General features: G+C 39.2%; 2 protein-coding genes across 2 annotated transcripts; one reads left to right on the top strand and one right to left on the bottom strand.

The window, feature by feature from the left end:
- The first annotated feature begins 395 nt into the window (after positions 1-395).
- Positions 396-16,526, top strand: cfap43 (cilia and flagella associated protein 43). The gene is made up of 38 exons (XM_068721044.1): positions 396-572; positions 678-931; positions 1,120-1,216; positions 1,331-1,498; positions 1,640-1,790; positions 1,901-2,045; positions 2,162-2,244; positions 2,394-2,525; positions 3,095-3,205; positions 3,316-3,393; positions 3,525-3,673; positions 3,973-4,076; positions 4,235-4,360; positions 5,211-5,371; positions 5,509-5,673; positions 5,771-5,901; positions 7,137-7,290; positions 7,942-8,052; positions 8,684-8,761; positions 9,420-9,545; positions 9,631-9,735; positions 9,844-9,960; positions 10,398-10,598; positions 10,788-10,988; positions 11,167-11,253; positions 11,517-11,597; positions 12,344-12,472; positions 12,558-12,677; positions 12,927-13,034; positions 13,268-13,354; positions 13,437-13,525; positions 13,612-13,822; positions 14,039-14,151; positions 14,379-14,538; positions 14,759-14,923; positions 15,929-16,009; positions 16,112-16,265; positions 16,351-16,526. Exons 1-38 carry the CDS (start codon positions 544-546, stop codon positions 16,524-16,526), a joined length of 4,938 nt encoding a protein of 1,645 aa, XP_068577145.1. The 5' UTR covers positions 396-543.
- A 94-nt stretch (positions 16,527-16,620) lies between these two features.
- sfr1 (SWI5-dependent homologous recombination repair protein 1) lies at positions 16,621-17,912 on the bottom strand. The gene is made up of 3 exons (XM_068721053.1): positions 17,442-17,912; positions 16,941-17,294; positions 16,621-16,820 (listed from the first exon to the last, which is right to left on the bottom strand). Exons 1-3 carry the CDS (start codon positions 17,535-17,537, stop codon positions 16,632-16,634), a joined length of 639 nt encoding a protein of 212 aa, XP_068577154.1. The 5' UTR covers positions 17,538-17,912; the 3' UTR covers positions 16,621-16,631.
- Between the last annotated feature and the right edge of the window lie 2,966 nt (positions 17,913-20,878).

Here is a 20,878-nt window from a genome sequence, read left to right as displayed (position 1 = left end):
GCGTGTCAGCTAGAGCATCAGCCAATAGCATGACAGGGTAGTTGCCTAGGAGACTTCTGGTGCTGAGCATAGGTGCGGCAGAACAGGTTAGGGTGCTGTTAGCTTCCTTAAAGGAATGACATGGCACAAGGGTCAGAGGCTAGGATTTGATATGTCTAGAGTGTAAAACATGGAGGAGAAAATATAGGTTAGTGTGGTATTATTTTTATTTTATTTTATTTTATTTTATTTTATTTTATTTTATTTTATTTTATTTTATTTTATTTTATTTTATTTTATTTTGGAAAGATTGTCTATTGAGAAAGTCTATTGGCTGCTCCACACTCTTGAGCAGAAGGTGGCGCTAATGCACCAATAAACTGGATGCCAACCGCCGTAAAAACAGAAGAAGAAGAAGAAGAAGAAGAAGAAGAAGACGAAGAAGAAGAAGAAGTTTACTGGTTGCCAGGTGTACGTTACGACTTGGCTGTTTGTTTGTCGGTTGTGTTGATGGGGAAAAAAAGGGTTTAATTTCACCGTGTGTAGTTTTATTGTTGCCATACAATGGATGGCATTGGAAGTTTAGAAGTCAGGTATGTTGCTGCTATAAATACACATATCTATTTTAATAATGTATCGTTTTTATCACAGTTTTATCTCAACCCCATGTTGCATATCCTCTGTTTTACTCCCTCTAGGTGGATACGAGGCTTTACAAACAAGAGTATCGAGTTTGTCGATAATGAAACAGTTTGCTACACATGTGGGAATAATATCTGTTTCCTCAACCTGGAGACAAAAAAGCTAAATGTGCTCCAGAGTCCTGGAAAAGGAGTTGGTGCATTGACGGCCAATGGCAACAATGGGACTTTTGCTTTCTCTGAGGAAAAGCTCTCCCCGTCTATATTTGTGTACATTTTCCCCGAGTTACAGTTGAAGAATGAACTAAAAGGTAAGATATTGTGTCCCAGCAGAGATCATTAGCTAAATCTATGCAAATTAAATAAAATTTCAACTGGAAGGTGATGTTTTTATTCATGATTTAACTGTAATTTTCTTCCAAGATGTGTTGCGTTCTTAATGTTTGTTTGTTTGTATGTATGCATCCATCCTACATTTATGCTATTTTCTTTCTTCTAGGCGCAGCACAACTGGACTACACATCTCTTACATTAAGTACTGGTGGTCCTTATTTGGGCTGTTGTTCATCTCTGCCAGATCATACCATAACAGTGTGGTAAGCCATTGAAAGAAGCAGCACACCACTTTATATATCGTGTATTCCAGATTTTTCATTTATGTTTATTTAGGTCTGAGCAGCTCTGTTACTGTGATTATGACTGTGATGCAGGAACTGGGAAAACGCTGAGCCCATTTGTACACAACCACACGCTGGGCAGGATGTCACTTCTTTGGTGTTCAACCCTCTGAATTGGCTCCAGCTCTGTGCTTTGGGCAGCACGTCCCTCACTTTCTGGACTATTGAGAAGAGTGCCAGCTTTCATGTCCTAAAACCAAGGTGAAGCAGACCTGGGTGTGGTAGCATTGCATGTGATGTAACTGATAAATTAACATACATTACCTGTGTTTTTATTGCTTTATGTTCAATAAGCAGCAAGTGCAATGGAGACTGATATTTGCCATATTTGTTGCATTGCAGTGTGATAGAGCTTCCAGCAAATGATGGCTTCTTTGTTGAGAGATTGGTGCTCACCTCTCATACCGTCAGTGACAAACTGCCCTATTTCGGTCTTGAGATGCCTCCATCAGCTATCTCAGGGCTCAAGGGAGACAAGGCAGAACGCATTGTGGTATTGTCATTTATACACAAATACACAAATCCAATACACTTTCACCACATTTTTTGATATGTTTGCACAAAAACAAAGACTGTTACACAACTCCACCTGTGTTTACGCAGACTAAACTCTGCACCAAAGCCAGACTAACTCCTTGTGCCGTCTGCTGGACACCCACATCAGAGCTTTATGTGGGCTGTGTGGAAGGCTTTCTGCTCCTTGTTGACCCAGAGAGCCTCTCTGTCTCAGTCATCTTCAACCCCACAAGTAAACAAATACACACATGGCACGTGGCAGATATTTTAATCGTCATTGTATTGCCTTATTTTATTCTGCAACAGAAAAGACAATTTACATCTGATTTGTGTTTCACTTTTGTTCAGCTGCTGATGCCATCCTTGAACTCAGACAGAGCAACTTCCTTGGTTTAACCCTTGACCGGAATGGTTTGATTGCTGTAGGAAAGGTACTGGCCCACGCATCCATTAACATCTGCTCACTGAGTATGACACATTCAAAACTCTTCTGCTAATCTGTGATGTGATTTGCAATTTCAGCCATCAGGAATTCTCAATTTCTCAAATTTAAAAGCACCTTAAAATGTATGTTTCACAGGAGGGTGTGGTGCACTGTCTGCAAATCAAAGCGACTCAGATCAACATCACACAAACGTGGCAATTAGAAGAACCTGTCACAACTGTGATGTACTCCCCTGACTATGAAACATTGCTTTTGTCGTCTAATACAGTAAGTACTTAAATTGTACCTCAGTGTGGCTTATTGTACATAAAGTCACGTGCTATTTAATTAAATAATAATAATTACATTCAGTGGTACAGATAATTACTCAAGTTAAATAGGAGTTGGTGTCTGTTTGGACTCAGTGCAATACACTCCTTTAACAAACCTGTACTGTTAGCTTTATGACAAAGGCTAAATAATGCCAAGTCATCGCCGGATTGAGGAGGTTACATAAGAGTAATCAAAACTTTAAATTAAACTCTGGCGTCTTTTAACGTAACAGTCTCCCTCCAGAAGTCAGACAGGAGGAAATCAATGGGGAGTCAAAGAATGTCTTGCATACGGTGCCTTGACTTTTATTTTGAAATATTCTTAGTTAGAAGGACCTGTCACAACTGTGATGTACTCCCCTGACTATGAAACATTACTTATTTTGTCTGATACAGTAAGTACTTAAATTATACATCACTGTGGCTTATTGTACATAAAGTCACATGATATAATGTAGATAATGACATGTAACTGAGAGAAAAGAAAATAGATGATTAGAACATAACAGGCTTTTTGTATTTCAGGGTCAAATCTATGTGTTCAACTCATCTGACGAAATTGTGAAGCTCCCGGATGTTCTCAGTGGCAACTTTGTGGCAGCGGCTTTGTCACACACTGACAAAAACATCTGTGTGGTAAATCAGTTGTCTTACTCAAGAATGACAGTGTCTCATGATGGCATGTGTCATTTGGGTCAATGTGTCTTAGGTCAGTGGGGATGTTTGTGTTTTTGTGCTGATTGCAGTCGGTGAGGGATTCTGGAGCACTGCAGCTGTGGTCTGCAGATGGCGTTTGTCTTGGTTCCCTGTCTCTTCAAGCTGAGGTTAGAGTCACAACATATGAAAATTCAGAACATATCAGCGGTGCCGCATTATTACACCTGTTCTGAAAATGTAAGAGGGAAATTAAACAGAATAGAAGTAAAGTTTAAGCTTGTAATCTGTGTCTAATTAGGTGACAAGTCTGGCCTGCTGTCCTATTGCACAATACGCAGCTGTTGGAACGGCTTCAGGAAATGTCCTCTTCATTGACCTGAACAGGGAGCAGCAACCTCGCCTGGTGCACCAGGTTCATCTTTACCACACTCCTGTGGATCAACTGGTGTAAGCATCTCCTATCCCAGTGATGCCACAGAGCTTCAGTTTAACACTAACACAGTATTATACACATCATACATTTACGAAGTAGAGGCAGGAGTTATCTCTACCCATAAAACCCTGAGACGACAACTGCTCCTCCCGTTCTAGTCAGCAAATTAAATTATTATTATTGTGTTTATATACTGTATATCAGCGTGTGTGTGTGTGTGTGTGTGTGTGTGTGTGTGTGTGTGTGTGTGTGTGTGTGTGTGTGTGTGTGTGTGTGTGTGTGTGTGTGTGTGTGTGTGTTTGTGCTTTTACAGTTTTGATCAAGAGGGGCACTACCTTCTCACAGGTGCCTCAGATTCATATATCTATGTACTAGACGCAAGGCCATCAAAGACATTTTCAGTCATAGGATACACAGGTAGATACTCCTTATTTTGTTGATTGGACATGTTAGTTTTATCATTTTATCTTAGAATGTATCTATACTATGTAGAAAGTAATTGTCCTATTACTGTAACACTTCAACTAGAAGCGAGATCAAGCTCACCTGCATCCTTTTGTCATTTGATTTTCCAGTTGTTCCCGGACCTGTTTTGTCACTTTCCACTCAGTGTATCAGAGCCAGTGAGCAGGTGAAAGTTCTTGCACTGTGCACAGGACAGGAGCTCACAGTGCTCTCTTTGCCTACCAGGGACCTTTCAGGTACAGCACTGATGTAGTGGATTCATTCCCTAAATATATATATATATACTGTTTTTTAATTAGGGGAATTTTGGATATGGGTCAGAAGTTGTTTTTTAAGTCAGCACTGGTTGACCCTCATAAAATAATCTGGTACAGAGGAGAGAGAGAGCTGTTGATAATAGAGCTTTGATTAGGTTCAGGGGCTTCTACCTCTATCTGGTGGGGACAGTATCAAATATGAACGATGGAACATTGAACATAAGATAATAATTTACTTTGCAACCGGTGGTTAATGAATCATCTCCTGTCAGTAAGGAGAGCGTCAGCAGTCAATAATAGCGATACTTTCTCTTGCCTTTTGTTCTTAGTGTTAAGTTTAAGGCTGGGAGTCTCATAATTCATCCATGGGAATGCTCTGACAGTGGACTACAGTTTGTTTTCGAAGAGACAACCACAGCCAGAGACATTAGCATAACCCATTAATAGTACTCAACTGGACATTTTTATCCAATTGTTTAGACATGTTGTCACTAACACACTGTTTAAAAGAGAGGAAAAAATGACCGAGCGGTTTACAAAACCACACCCAAAGTTTATGCAGCCTGTTGAGTAAGAAAGACCACGAGACAGACGGGTCTCGAGAGGAAAGTGCAAACATTAGATCTAACGTGTGGCTGCAGAAGAGCATTGTGCCTCACACTGGTTAAATCAGAGTTATAGAACTAAAAATATGTCTGTAATGTATTTTAAGGTGCTGTCTACATGACACGTAAAAACACCAATGACAATGACTTTGGTAATAAGCTTTGACTGTTTCCAATTCCAATTATTTTTAACACATTGATGATGTGCCTTTGCTGACCTGCAGGTCCAGATTGCGTAGACCGACAGGGTTGTCTGTCTACTCTCGTTCTCAAAGTGTCCAGATACAAAGTGCCTCATCCTCTGGAATCCTGTGTTCTGGGACTCAATGAGGTCTTTGCTTACTGCCAAAAGAGGAAAACTCTTCAGCGATTTAAGCTTCCCCAGGTTCACTGCTGCCTAATGTGACAGATTATTATGATGTCTTCATCCACCTGAAATATCATTGATTCAATTATAGTAAACTACTATTTTACTTTGCCAGTCATCAACACATTATCCTGAACCCTGATTATTCTGCCCAGGACACAGACGGTCTCTCCAGTGAACAGCTGGTCCAGCTCAAACCAGAGCAGGAAGTGAGGGGTCACCCTCTGGGCCCCGCCTCTCTCAGTCTGTCTCCTCATCAGTCATGGCTGGCTTCCGTGGGCCGAGATGGCCTCCTACTTATCCGAGAAACGGCTTCCATGGTAGAAGCTCCTTTTATTTAGTTTTAATTGCTACTTGTAAATGTTTGAATCTTGTTTCCATTATCTGTGTATTACAATGCTGTTGACGCACCTATAGGAGCGGCACATTGAACTGCAATGTCATTCATGCCGTCTGGGTGGAGTTTGGAGCGTGACTTTTTCTGCAGACAGCCAGACACTCCTCACTGCTGGCTTTAACGACGGCTCTCTTGTGTGCACTGATCTCAGGTAAACCAGCAAGCAGCCTGTCATGCTTACATAATGCACAGCTGTGAACAGCAGAGGGAACTGTTGCTCGCAGTCCTGATGCCGCTCTTATGCAGTTTGATAGAGTGCATTTTAAACTGTATTTTTCCTCTCTTAGCGTTGGCCTCAAGGAAAGTAAAATAGATACAACTGAAGTGGTGGGTCAAGGGGGATCTTGATCATAATCTGAAGGAAAACAAAGATCCAATAAATTTCACAGCTGACTCTCACTACTGAATAGGATCACATTCCTCGTCCGTCTCCTCCGCTCGCACCCGCACGCTTTTGTTCTGAAGTTCAAAGATCTTTTCCTTTTCCATAGCAGATTCTACTTGTAGAAAAACTATTTTAATCTTCCAGAAATTGGATTTTTTTTTTTTTTTTTTACAAATCCCATGAAAAGACCAAAGCCAACAATTAATTGAAAAGTACAAGTAGTGTCTCTGTAGCCAAAGCCTTACAATATATAGCTCATTCCTCTGTGCCATGAAGATCAATTTTGTCCAAAAACTATTGAAAACACATCAATGAGTCGCAGCTTTACACATCTCTGACCTGCTCCTTTGGTATAAACAACACGGGCACTGTGATTTACTGTATTTTGAGTCAATCCCGTATACACGCTCCTGCTGACATGAATACTCACCAGTGTACCAAATAGCACAGCTGAAAATAGTCCTCCATTAAAGCACAACTTACTCGTGTTTGAGTAACATTCACAAAACAAGAGTTTTATGAAATAGCTTCAAAACCTTTTTAAAAAATGAAACCACATACTTTTCAAAAATGTATGTCTTCAGTAGAAACAAATGGGCTTGGTGTGCTGTGCCACAGGTGAGGTAGGGAAGTCTGAAATTATAGAGAGACAAACTCATTTAACTGTGACACACCTAAAAAGTTTTACTGGGATTTGTAGATAATAAGAGTGTAGAACATTGTCAGCCTTAGCCGTTACGATTATTCTACTCTTACACTTGATTATTCATGGTTATATTACAAACAAAAACTGGCTACTTAATGTGAAATTAATTATTAAGACCTTGAACTCTACAATTCACTTTATTCCATGTATAGACAGCATGATTTTTTTTTTTTGAAAGATCATATAACATTTCATTTCAAATTTTATTTGGATTTATGGATCAACTGGCCATCATTATCTTCATATATCTGCTCTCTTATTGTGTATACCTTGTGTTTTCCACGGCTCCATACAGAATTAAAGGCACGGATGCTGGTAAGGTGAATGAAGCTACTAAGCACAGTCAGTCTATGAATCATTTCTTGAAGACCATATTCAATACTGAGAATCCCATCCTCATTGACTTGCCTGAGTGGGGCCAAGGGACAGTAAAACCAGAGGAAATTGAGGTAAATTATATTCTATTCTGTTTTAGCAGTAAATTAGTAGGCTACTACATAACAGTGTACTGACTATGATGATGTTTGTTGCCTTTGGAACTCCGAACAGTTCACTGCAATTGCAGAACATACACTCACGTGCTAAAACTAATGCAGTCTCATACAACAGCCCTGCTATACAATTGTACCTTCAGGAAAGGTATGTTGTTCACTTATACTGAATGTTTTATGTGTTGGGGAAAAAAAAATATGAACGCCTCTCAGTACAACACAACACAAACTACAACCTCCATAACAGTTATGAAATTGAATCAATGCCTCCCTAAAACAGTTTCAACAAGTACATTGTATGACAGACTTTACTAGGCAGCAGATTATGTTGGTGCTGTAGGTGATAAAAGTGTGAGGCAGTAATGATAAATATGAATTGTTTGTTTCTGAGCTGTTTCAGCGATAAACAGCTGAGCACTTTGTGGTCTTAATGAAAGCATCGTGGTATAAATCTGGTATGAATATTACACAAAACCATAGATATTAAATGTAATTTATTATACATGCAAAGCCCTCGTTCATTAATAGATTAAAGGTTAAGCAATGTGTCAAAGCAAATGTTTTTATTTATCTGTATCTGTGCGTTATTTATGTGTTACCACTCTGTAGGTCAGCAGTGGAGCAGATACTGTGGATGTGACGGAGCAGGATGAGAGTTATAACAGCCTGCTGTCTGCACCACCTTCACACCCCACCTGGCTGGAAAGCAGGCGAGTGGCGGTCAGTGACTTAACATGCCTTCATGGTTGTGGTTGTGGCATAAGATGTGGATAACTATGTTAAGGTACTTCAGCCGTTGCAGGTGGAGAATTGGAGAATTTCGAAAGTGTCCTTTGCACCTCTGTGAGGTATCTAGCTGTGTTGCTTTTGGCACAGTTTGTCTGTGCAACAGCTTGATTTATCGCCACGTATTATAGAGTTAGGAGTAAACCAATTAGCAAGTGATATGGAGCTGTAAAGCAGATAAGCATTTGTAAACAAATGTGCAGTACTTTGTCACCTGACAAAGCTTCTTGATAACAATAAATTGATACCGAAGGTGTGGCAGGCTTTGAATTGTGGGTTTTACACCTCATCGACATTCACACATGGGAAAACGGGTAGAGGCAATTTCAAGCCTGCTTTTATGCTACGACATGCTATCTAAACTGACTCGCGTGTTCTGGGGAATATAAGTAATATTTTTTCCCCATGTTGTAAAATGAATTAACATGCTGTTTGTTTGCAAGTCAGGTTTACTTACTGTAGGAAGATGGGAAAGTGTTGTGAGTTGACATAAGTGTACACACTTTAATACTAACTAATATTCAATAAATATCTCATTTGTTTTCCATCTGTATATTTTGAACAGGTTATAAAAGAAGACAATGAGCAATATTCTGAGACAAAGAAAAACCTGAGGAAAACCATCAAAGAGTTACGTGACGATGTAAGTGAGTTTTATTACATATTTGTTCATTTAAATCTTCACTTAAGAGGAAACTCACAGGTTCTTTAGCAGGAAACATGTCATGAAAAACATTAAACAACATCTCACAGTCCATGTAAGCCTAAATACTATATCATTAAACATGTTCGATAAGTGCTTTTCAATTCAATGAGAACCATCCCTGTAACTACGCGCCGCAGCTCACTACCAGGGCGACACATACACACACAGTAAAAAAAGCTAAAGCAATCATAAGCTAAAGGATAAAATCTGTATGTGGAATTCCGTTAATAAATACATATTGAACTAAATTGAATAATACATAAATAAATACTCTACTATCAAACCATGCCAAGTGATCCAATGGTATTTCAAAGCATCATCAGGTCTGTCTCAAGAACATTTGACCTATTTTGAATGTTCTACCATTTTAATTTCCATTTGAATTGTTTTCTAGGATATACAAATACTGTATGCTCTAAGTCCATCATGAAAAAGTAAAAAAAAACCAAGTTATATTTGTAGTAATGTATTAACAGTCCAATCCAGTATTTAGGGTTTGGGTTATATTAAAGATAATTGCACAGTTACGAAACAATTCACAAAAAGTTTGTCTAACAAACAATATGATGACTAAACCGTTTAATCCGTGTTGCAGATCCAGGAGATGATGTGCGAAAATGAGAACCTCCCAGATATTGAGCGTCTGGAACAACAAGAGTTCAACCTGGATGTTGAGGAGCAGAGGAGACTGGAGGCCACGGTGGAGCAGGAAGTTACTCGGGTAATGCACACACACACAAACATGAACTCAATGACGGTAGAGATCAATGATGATGGAAGAGATTCTTAACGCAGTCACATTGTAGGTGAGAAATGAAATCGAGTTGGAGAGTTTAGCAAAGCGTTACCTCTGTGATGTCCTAAGAAGAGAATGCTGGGATTCCGTGAAAGTCAAAGGCAAAGCCGTTAAGGTAAGATGGCCGAGGAACAAGCTCAGAGAAGTGTTGCATTTCTTAATTATCACAGGATTGTATGATCTGTACTAAAAAATCTAAATCCCTTCTGGCTGTCTGCCACAGGCCTTTTACTCAGAACAACAGGTGAAGAACTATCCTCTGAAAGAACGAACCGACAAAGAGGTGGAGGACCTTCACAGGGTTCACAACATGAGGAAGATTGAAATGGCTGCTTGTACCGTAAGCTGAACTGGCCCACAGGCCCGAGCATTCTGTGGTTTAGATTCTTGTTAACGTAACGCCGTATTGAGAAGCACGTGTGATGAGTTAGAATAGATTAGATGATATATTTACTGTTTGTAATGTGAAACAGAAAGGCACCGTGCAGGTTTACATCTGGAAAATAATTTGATGCTTTGAATCACAGTCCTACGTCTGACCTTTCACTGCTGTAACTTTTTCAAATGCTTGAATATGTGCCAGTCCGCCACTGTTGAAATTTCTCTAGATTTATGGCTGTGTGGCTAAGAGATAGTTGTTAGGATAGCTTCCTTCACTGCAATATTCTTGAGATAAAGTTGTTAGAGAGTTAGAGAGATAGAATCTTGTGGCTACAGATTCTACCCTCAACATTTATTTCAGCCCTCTCATTCAATGCATTTGTCCCCACCTTTCAGCTGCAGCAGAGCAGTTTAAAGAAAAGCTCCAACACAATCCGTGTGAAGGAGGAAGAGCAGGGGGAGGAAGGCCACGACACAGAGAGTGCTGCTGTAACGGGAAGTTGCTCCGCTCAGTTAGGATGTTCAAATCCTTCTATTTACGATCAGTTGTGCCTGCAAACCACAGAACAGAGGATCAACCAGATAATTCTGCTGCAGGTGGGAACTCAGTGAAAGTGTGATAATAAAGCCTTTTATAATGCAAAATACTTCTCCCAAAGAGTATTAAAAACACCCCCAAAAACAATAGAAATAGAAAATGAAATAAAGAGCACTTAAATATCATGATATTATGATCAAAATTGCAATTTTTTTTCTTTGCTGAATTTCACTTAACTCCGAATACAGGATGTGATTTATCGCATCAAGACGGCTTTCAACGCTGACTTTGAGGTCGCGTACCAGCAAAAGGTGCAGGAGCTGAACCGTGTGAAGTATGGGAACAGACAGATCAGGGAGATCATGCTGGAGCTGGACGTGAGCGAGGAGCTGTGGGAGCCCGGCCTGACCACCAGCGAGCAGCCAGAGAGGCTGCTCACTGACTCTGAGGTTACTCACCTCCTTGAGATCTAAACAGTTCACATTAAGTTCAACAAACAAATAGTACATGTTGAGCCACTTAGTGGTTTGTTTGTTTTTCTTACTGAAATGTAAAATAGTATTGTGGGGTCTTCATCGCATGAGATGCTTTTTCACAGAGAGATATGCACTTTTGTCCCACTTACAGATAACAGCAGAAAAGTACCTCACCCCAGAACAGAAAATGGAGGAGGAGAGGAAGAAGTTGGAAGAGCAAAAACGTTTGGCTGCCAGAGTATGCGGCAACAATAAATGTGTTTTTGTTTTGCAACTCTTGTTTGTTGCTATTTACAAATTCTTTAAATACTTCCATCTATGGAAAGTGCTTCTAGGATTATTATTGGCAACAGTAAGAGTAAATTTAACAGTGCTTTACTTTATTTCAAAAATAAATTAAATATATGAATATTATATGTTGATGTGATGTACAGTATTACACAGAAATTCATAAATGTAAGTAGTTCAGTTCCTTCATATTGATTGATCTTTCTATTGCAGGAGGATAATGTCAGAGACAGGGCTCTCGATGACATGATGGATGGAGTGCGTGAATTAAAAAAAGAGGACATCTTGAAAATGGTGGGTCAAAATATTCAAATTTTTGTTTCGGCATTCATGATGTAATCGATTGATCTCAGTCATATAAAATAATAAACAAGTTGTATATATTTTTTTTCTTTTGAGCATCTAGTCAGTTGGCAGATAATAGGCAACTATTTTGATAATTAATTAATTGTTTTAGTCATTTTTAAAGCAACAATGGCAAACATTCTCTGGTTTCAGCTTCTTTACTGGGAGGATTTGATGACTTTCTTTGTCATATATGACATAAGCTAATCTTTGGGTTTTTTTTAAACTATTGGCGCAATAAAACAAGACCTCTTCTTGGGCTGTTGGCAACTATGATGGGCGTTTTATTTTGCAGTTTTCTAACATTTGATAGAATACACAATCTATGAAGCTATTTGTTAGTAGCAACCCTAATTTAAAGTTAGTTTCTTGAATTTTTATTTCATTATTAAATGATGATTTGTTACCTATATAAATCACAGAGTATGCAAGAGTTAACATAAAACATGTTTTGACTTTCTGGGGTAGAAAGAGTAGAAGAAAACTCTTCCCTCCCTCCTGCAGTCATTTCTTATGACGTACACAAAACACTCTCACTGCACCCAAAATTAAATACTTAATACTTACACAAGAAATCTCGCGCTTTAGGCATATTATGTCTTTTTTTTTTACATGAATATTTTTCTAGGAAGTGTCAGTTGGATTAGACAAATCAGCATGAAGTGCACATAGTTTCTTTTGAATTAAAACCGCAGGAAATACCTCCGCCTGAGTTTGTTTTGACCAAACCTGGCATTCAGTGGAGCGAGGAGGAGAAAAAAGTCTATAAAGAGTACGAAAAGAAAACCAAAGACCTCAGTGAGGAGAAGGAGAAATACAAAAAGGTATTATATAAATGTGAAAAAAAGTAATATGATAAGCCTCTGATCAGTGATCAATACAAATCACCTGTGAACTCTGTAATTGCAGTCAATGGAAACTGAAATGAAAAAACTACAGGCATCTAAAAGGGATGCAACCGAAAGGTTCGATGAAACTTTGACAAAGCTGTTTGAGAAGAAAGTGAAATGTGAAATGGCTATTTATCAGGTGAGCCTACCCACACACACATGCAGTACATGTATGTGACACATGTACTCATAACACGAACACATGAAGTCAATCTGAATCACATTGATTCCTTTGTTTCCTTTTTCTCATTGTCCTCACACAGTCTGAAGGGCCCTCTGTTCTCATTGTGGTTCCCTCATTAAGATAATCATGATATATGATATCTCGCGGATGTGGCACCTTAAAAAAAAAAATCCTGTTTAATGTTGTTTTTGATGTATTTTACAGGAAGAGCTCAAGATTACTTATCTTGTGTATTCAGTCCTCGTAGAAGACGAGATGAGAAATCGAGAGCTGGAGCTCAAGCTCAGACTTGACGAAACGTTGGCATACAGGGTCAGAAAACTCATAGACAGTAATGCTGAAGGAATTTATGATTACCAGATTCAGTTTCTGTTATTTGTGACATACCTGAGTGAACGGCAGCGATGTTCTTCCAAATTTCTAGTATAATATCTTTCCATCAGTCAGGTGTGTTCTGCAAGCACTAACCTGCTCATTTTAAGGCTGTCAGAGACCATTTATCTTAATTGCTGCTTTCGTCTTATTGACCTGTATTTGTCTGACAGGAGGAAATTAGGGAGGAGGTCAAGAGACGTGAAGAAGAACTAGAGTTGTTTCACGAGTCCTATGACAGCGCTGTAGCTGAGGACAAAGTAAGCCAGCTGGTAAAATACTGAAATAATTTGGGCAGTAAGTGATGGCGCACATACATAATGTCCATCCATTTCTCCTAAGGTTCTTGACAAAGAGTTCAGAAAGGAGTTCTTTGATGTGCAAGGCCATGTGGTTGATCGCCTTTATAAGTTATTCAAGTGTCGACCCAGGTTTGTAATACTTGCTTACCTTGATGTCCACAATGCACTTTGTAAATTACCTGCTCAGTTGCTGCACACTGTCTTTTATGCCTCAGGGTTCAAAAGATGAGGACCCAGGCCGACAACAACTCCAACCTGTTTAAAGAGCGGCGTCTGTGCAGTTCTCTGGCTCCCGATGCACTCGGCAAAATGCTGAAGGCCATGGATGAGCTGGACGCTCTGGATAATGTACCAGAAGGCGTGAAACTACAAATCTGGGAGAGGTTTTGTCTTGTCCGCAGAACAAAAGTAGAGAGTGAGCAAAAGGTAACTGTGAGGACATGGGTTAAAGATTGGAAATACAGACGAGCATTGCTAGTCCACTAAAATACTTTCCGAGGTTTCTCACACTACAAACATTCAATTACTGTAACATTTCATGGTCTGTTTACAAACTGAAATTGTTTTAATTGCACTAATGAATTGATCTTATCACTATCATGTGTGGAATTGTCCACTCACGGTTTGACACCTCCTTTTCAGGTAAAAGTTAAAGCTTTGACTCTTGCTGAGATGCAGGCGTTCCTTCAGAAGAGGAGAGATGAGGATAGCGCCGCTCAACAGGAAATTAAAAATCTCTCTGACGGACTTGAAAGGTATGACTTTCAAGTCTTAATTTAGTCAAGTCTTAAATTTGAGAATATGTCTCATTCTCTATATATGTATATGTGTGTATATATATATATATATATATATATATATATATATATATATACACACACACACACACACATATTCAAAAGTAGATTTGTTCTATGTCTCTATGGAAGAGTGATCCTCTCGTGCTTTTTTTTTTGTTTTTTGTCATCCTGCTCCCTTCTAGTCTGCACAGGGAGAAGAACCGTTTCCTGACGGACATCATGGTCCAGGTCCTGCTCAAACAGGGCCAGGTGGAGGTGTCCACCACAGACCTGACTGCTGACTACACCGACTCTGTACTTTCCAACAGAAGTGTGGTGGAGAAACTCAACAGAACCATCAGGGTCAGCCTACACCACTGGACACACAGACACTCTTATTGCAAAACAAGGATAAGCAATTCATTCTCTTATGATAGATCTACTGTATATACACAAGGGGTCATGATTGCATATATGCTTTGTACTTAATTACAATACTTAAATACAATAATTTCAAGTGTCGGTCAGATACATTGGTGATAAATGTCTGTGTCTGTCAAATGATTATCATCTCTATGATCAGACACTGGGAGAGCAGAAGATAGCTTCCATGGTGAACTGCAAAGACTTCCGTAAGGGCGTCATCCAGCTGCAGTGGGAGCACAGGATGATGAGGATGCAGATAGAGGACCTCAACACCAAGGCAAGGGACATCCAGATGTTACGACTCTCTGAGGAGCAACAGGATGTGAGTGATATCGGGATACTGAAACATTGTGATGCAGTACTCTTTATTTTTTAAAGCTTTTCTCAAGGACCGGGATATCTTTTATTCTCAAATAGTGTCTTGGCCTCAATAAGGAAATATGCACAAAGTAACATTTTAGGAGGAACAATGCTACTGGATAGTAGATAGACTTTACCTTGCACATAATTCATGGGAATTATGTCAGATGTTTTCAAAAAGTTCAGCATCTGCTCGAAATGAAAATGGCGTGTCGGCATTTATGTTGACACTTTAACCCCGTCAGCATTTCTGGCCAAACCTCAGTCGTTGATATCAAGGCAGGTATTTTGGTTTTGGCAGCTTCACATGTTATGCGAGCAGAAAATTGTTACCATCCCCCAAGTACAGATGGATGACGTTTTGTTGACACAGACACATCGTATTCACGCATGCTCCCCACCCTGTCTCTTTCTTCTTTTTGTTTTTTAAAACTGTTAAACCCAAAAGGTGGATATACTACATGAACAGGCAGTTTAATCAAAGACGGACAACAAAATCCGACAGATACTTTGTTCCCCGTTGAAATCCGTTAACCCCTTCATACACATTATAAAACACAAGTTTTTTCATTTTGTGATATAGAAAAATAATAAGGTGGTTGAGCAATGAAAAAATACATAAAGAACAAATGAGTCACCCATCATCTTATTGTCAATGAGTCGATGAGTGTAGCACACAGTAAACATGTCTTCAGGCCTGGATGTTTCCTCTGCCAAAGGTTTCAGGTTAGCTCTACTGTGGCGTAGCGTGCAGCTTCCTCTCATTGTTTAGCTCCCTGAAACCTCGAGAGGGAAATACTTTGAATATAATCAAATCCATCCTGAATGATCCATAACATTTTACGATAAACCATTTTTTGCCAGAGGTAAAAGAACTAGAGTAGACACTGAATAAAAAAAAATCACGTTCTTTTTGCTTTTTCAGTCACTTTATTCAAGTCGGTTATTTCCTTTTCTTTCTTTCCAGCATCTCAACGAGACAGATCTAGACGGACGTGTGTCTAAACAAGTTTCCATTCTAGAGATAACTATTGCTTTTCAGGAAAAGGTAACAAAAAAAAGTAACAATTTCATCTCATCAATCATGTCTGCATTGTGTACTTTCCATTAACTGACTGTTAAATTAACAGACATTATGTCCTCCTTTTAGACTCATTTAAAAAGTGTGGAGCAGCGCATTAAAACCATTGAGCAGCTGAACAGGCAGGCAGCAGAGAAAGCTGAGAAGAACGCGACTGTGGAACAGCAGCTGCCTGATATGACTGTGACTGTGGCAGAGAGGACACACATCTGTGAAGCAACAGGTAAGAAAACAAACATTTCAGCTCATTGCAAAGGGAGATTTTTAGAGCCTCTTCTGACTGACAACGTGAACTGTTTGGTGTTTAGCTTCAGAGGAAAACCAGGCAGCTAAAACAGAGGAGCGCTACCAGGAAATCCTTCACAGGAAGAACTTGGAGGACCTTGCCAGAGCGCAGGGGGATGAAATGGCTTTCCTCTGGGCCAAAGTCGAGCGTCTCAGGATGAAGAACTTTCCTTCAATGGATCAGCTGAAATACAACTGAACAAGGCCGTCTTGTCAACAGATAACACACTCTTATTTACACCAAGTAAACGTAGCAACAAATAAAACAGTTAACTCTCATGTGATGGTGTTAAAACATGTATTTTTAGGTAGTGAAGTCGTCTTCTGTGCGGTCAAAGTGCAGGATGCCATCCTCCAGACCAAAGAGGTCAATGAGCCCCGACAGGCTGGCCTTCTGTCCTTCTCCGATGACATCTGACTGGAGCTCATACAGTGCAGCCTGAGCACAGCTCCTCCACTTGTCAATCAAGGTCTGGAGCTGTGTTAAATCATTCTAGGGAGAGAGAGACGGGGAATAAGTCGTATAAAATTACCACTTTCAGTCAAGTTAAGCAAAATAAATCGAAACGTTCATGTTAGGAGCAAACCCAGACAGGTTGAATGTCGCCGGTACCTTGTTCCTGTACATTTGAACCATCTTGAGCCTGCGCAGAGTCTCCATCTTGTCTTTAACCTCCTTCCTCAGCTGGTCTCGTTGTTGTGTAAAGTCTTTAGAGGGAGGATGTGTTGGTTTGGGAATGGGTCCAGAAAACCGTTCACTCCCTGGTTTCTCCTCATTTCTGTTTACATCAACATCGGGCACGATCAGCGGAGGGTTATTAACCGTCTCTGCTGAAACTTGTTGGCCACCCTCCTCCTCCTTGTCATCAACACAAAGGCGTTTGGCCACAGAGAAGAAGGGCGAGGTGAAGGAGCGCCTCGATCTCTTCAGCCTCTCCTTCAGTGAGGAGCTCAGCTGCTGGTGATGCTGCGGAGATGTCAGTGCATGGATGACACACAGTGTGATAGTAGCAGATGTTTCATCAATTTCAATTCAGTATAACGTTGTATGTTGACGTTCATGTTACTAGTTGCCTGACTAGTAACACGCAAGCACAATTGCACTTCAACCCACCTTTTCCTCTTTGTACTCACAGGGGCTTGACTCCGCTGAGTGACGAGGTGAATAACACACAGGTTTTAATTTGGCTGCTTTAGGAGTGACCTCCATCGGGGAAACGTGGACTCGTGGATCTTCTGTATATAACCTACAGTCACGTTAATTAACTAGCTAGTCACATAGCGTCTCATCGACGAACGTAAAAACAACACTAACACTAATACTGAACCACACGTGTTGATGGACGCGTTGTCAATACGTAGAGAGCAACCGAGGGACTTTTCTCGAAAACGATAACTGAGATACTAAACGGTGAACGCGACGTGAGAACTTCCTGTTTTCCCTATTTTTGCGGCTCAAAGTAAACCTCCAAAGTCAGCGATTGGGCAGAATCTGATTACGTGGTACCGAAAAGGATCTTGGGAACTGTAGTCGTTGGTGATTTGATACGTTACAGCACAAATCCCAATTTTTAAACCCATATTCCGTTGTTGTTTTATACCTAAATCGCAACCACAAGGCTTCATCATCTTTCTTGTGTTGTTTTGGAAAAGTTATACATATAAAATTCTGTAAGTGGCTGATGTGATGGAACAATACTTCTTTTTAACTTTCAATTTTTTTCAAACAAAAATTCAAACTAGAATTTAAAAAGAAAATACAGTGTGTGTATATATATATATATATATATATATATATATATATATATATATTTGTGTGTATATATATTTGTATATATATATATATTTATATATATATATATATATTTTTATATATATATATATATTTTTTTTTATTCTCATATATAATATATATATAATATAATATATGTATATATATATTTATAATATGAATAATAATAGTGTCAATAATAATATCATACATGAAAATAGGAAATAGTAAAAACCTTTTTTTCGAGAGGAGTGTTAGTGGGATTAAAAGGAGACAGTTGATCCAGCTGAACTGTTTCTCACAGTTAGTGCTCAAAGGAAGTAAAATAGTTGAAGATTTTTTTGTGGACTTTAAGGAGGGGTTCAAAGCAATGTTACTTGGCTACTCCTTGTTACTAGGGTCGACTCAGATTGTGATTCAGCTCTTCTCATCAGTTGATTCATCTCTATTAAAGGATTTATTTAACTCCTACAGACGGATTCATTCATGGCTTGTTGAAGATTGTTTTGAGACGGGTCCAGATATCTTACATTTTTTTAAGTTGTGTTTTTCTTTTGCCCCAAGGAGAAAGGTGTGAATTAAACCGTGATCTTGCCTAGACTTGAACATCAATGCTTGGCAGTTTTATATTACACACCTCAGGGAATGGGGATTTTTAACATTTTGTGTGGATGAATCTTGCAGGGCTGAGGGTTGAAGATAATTACTGTGTGAGTCAGGGTTAAGGTTAGGGTTAACGTCTGTGCTTTTTAACTTGTGAATAGCTGACATGAATACTTGTGCTTGCTCCTCAGCATTGAAACTGTTGCAATGATCTGGGTTTATAGAATCTAGAGGCTATGTGAGACACTAGTGAGGATGCCAACTCTTTCACTGAATGCAGGTGTGTATGCTGAGCAGCCATAAATAAAGCCACATGTTATGTTTGTCTCTCATGATTCACATATGAGTCAGCAGTATTGCCATCTTAACACCTACGGTAATATGTTTCTGTCCGGTATTTGAGGAATATGTTGTGAGGAAGACGCACTGATTGTCTTAAATTTAGTGTCAAACACATCAGCTTTTTCCCCTTTTCTCTGGTGTCCCAGTGGAGGAGATGTGATGCGGTGTCACGCGGGACAGTCTAGTTCAGCTGAAAGGGTGCTTTGTACTCCGGGTTAGTAGGTTATTCTTTTTTTTTTTTCTGTTGATGCTCTACGATATCTGTCATGTCTTTGTTTAAATTTCCCTTTTATGTGGTACTAATGCCTCGTCAGCAAACACTCCCTTATCTGCAGGTTCACATAAGGACAACATAATAAAGATCTTTAAAACAGAGTTTGACACAGGGTCTGTCTACAAGGCACGGCCACAAAGTGATCTAAAGATGCAGGATCTTGTAGTTGATATTATCTTTCAGTGATAGAAAAATTCCTAACAAATGTGCAAATAATCAAATAGCTAAAACCAACTGATGTGCAGTGAACATGGGACTTTTTAGGCCCCATCTGCTCTTTTTCACAGTAGACATTTTGACTTGTCATGGTAGGTAAAGCACAGGCGTTACTAAAAACGTTGTTCTGTTATATTAAACTTGTGTTTTTCCGACTGCAACATGTCAAAATGTCTACTGTGAAAAAGGCTGATGACTATTTTATATTAAAATGCTTTCAAAACGTCAGTTTGACTTTCTGAATACGTGAATGAGATTTGTTTTCTTGTAATTATAAAATAATGTATGTTGACCACATAAGTCAAGACTTTTCTTTCAAAAATAATTTTTCCATTTAAGTCCTCACAAATCCTCACAATTTAGAGCTGTAATTAGGGAATATTTGGCATTCAAGAAATTACTTTAATGATTAAGAGATCATCAATATAATTGCTGATTAGTTTTCTGTCAATCAACAGGATCAAATTATTTCACCTCAAGTTGAGTTTACGGTTTGATAAGTGAGAAAATCAACTGAAAAGAAGTTAAAAATAAGTTGTTACATGCTCTCTTCAAACATTTCCTTAAATCATTTTCATCCATAATCAAGGTAAATCCAGATAAAATGCAGTGAGGACTCACGCTGCCGTTCCTAAAACCACCCACAAAGAGTGCTCCCCTGGAACTTATTATATGCCGTTGTTTCTTTTTGCCGGAGAGAGGTTTACCAGCTTAACTGAGAACAAAGTGTGAACCTCAGCTTTGTCTCTTTAAAAATCTAAACATCCAAAATGCGCGTTCGAAGTTGAGTCAGCCTAAATTATCTTTTATAGTCAACAAAAAACAAATGCAGAGAAAATATACCTGCAGGAGGTTTCAGCAGACAGCGATTCCTTCAAAACCCACATTCAGGAAGAAAAACAATACAAGATATCTATTCCATCAGTTAATGAAGCACAATGAGTGATGTATTCTGGTATACCTGAGGAGAACTGGTGGTTTCTTTACAACCCTTTCACAGTGAATCATGAACGTGTGTACATATTACATTATCTTGATAAACCTTGAATGATTTAAGTTCTTTGGTTCTATGCTAACACACTCCCTGTAAACCAAATTTGGGCACCTTTACAGCTGCCTCCTTATTTCAGGGAAATGATGAGCCCTTATGTGGTAAAGCTATTATCCTCAACACAAACACAAGTGTGTTGTAGCACAAAAGGGCTGCACAAAACCAGTCAACTCCTTTTTTTTTTTTCACCATCCTGGAATCTGTTGTTTTAAACCAGCCCCTTTCTGTTAGATTTGGCATTATTCAAGCTTGCACATAGATGTGAGGGGAGCAGCTCCTCCTCCGTAACACTGT

The sequence above is a fragment of the Cebidichthys violaceus genome, unplaced genomic scaffold, assembly GCF_023349555.1.
Source record: "Cebidichthys violaceus isolate CVI_PGR_0920_01 unplaced genomic scaffold, fCebVio1.0.p SCAF_10, whole genome shotgun sequence".
Taxonomy (NCBI): Eukaryota; Metazoa; Chordata; class Actinopteri; order Perciformes; family Stichaeidae; genus Cebidichthys; species Cebidichthys violaceus.
This window is presented reverse-complemented; position numbering and strand designations above follow the sequence as displayed.

Coding starts and splice junctions, on each gene's coding strand:
- sfr1 (XM_068721053.1), bottom strand. CDS start 17,537: ATGGAGGTCACTCCTAAAGCAGCCAAATTAAAACCTGTGTGTTATTCA. Junction 17,295..17,441: donor GTGAGTACAAAGAGGAAAAG/GTGGGTTGAAGT, acceptor ACATCTCCGCAG/CATCACCAGCAGCTGAGCTC. Junction 16,821..16,940: donor TTCAAATGTACAGGAACAAG/GTACCGGCGACA, acceptor CTCTCTCCCTAG/AATGATTTAACACAGCTCCA.
- cfap43 (XM_068721044.1), top strand. CDS start 544: ATGGATGGCATTGGAAGTTTAGAAGTCAG. Junction 1,791..1,900: donor ACAAGGCAGAACGCATTGTG/GTATTGTCATTT, acceptor GTGTTTACGCAG/ACTAAACTCTGCACCAAAGC. Junction 16,266..16,350: donor ACACATCTGTGAAGCAACAG/GTAAGAAAACAA, acceptor TTTGGTGTTTAG/CTTCAGAGGAAAACCAGGCA.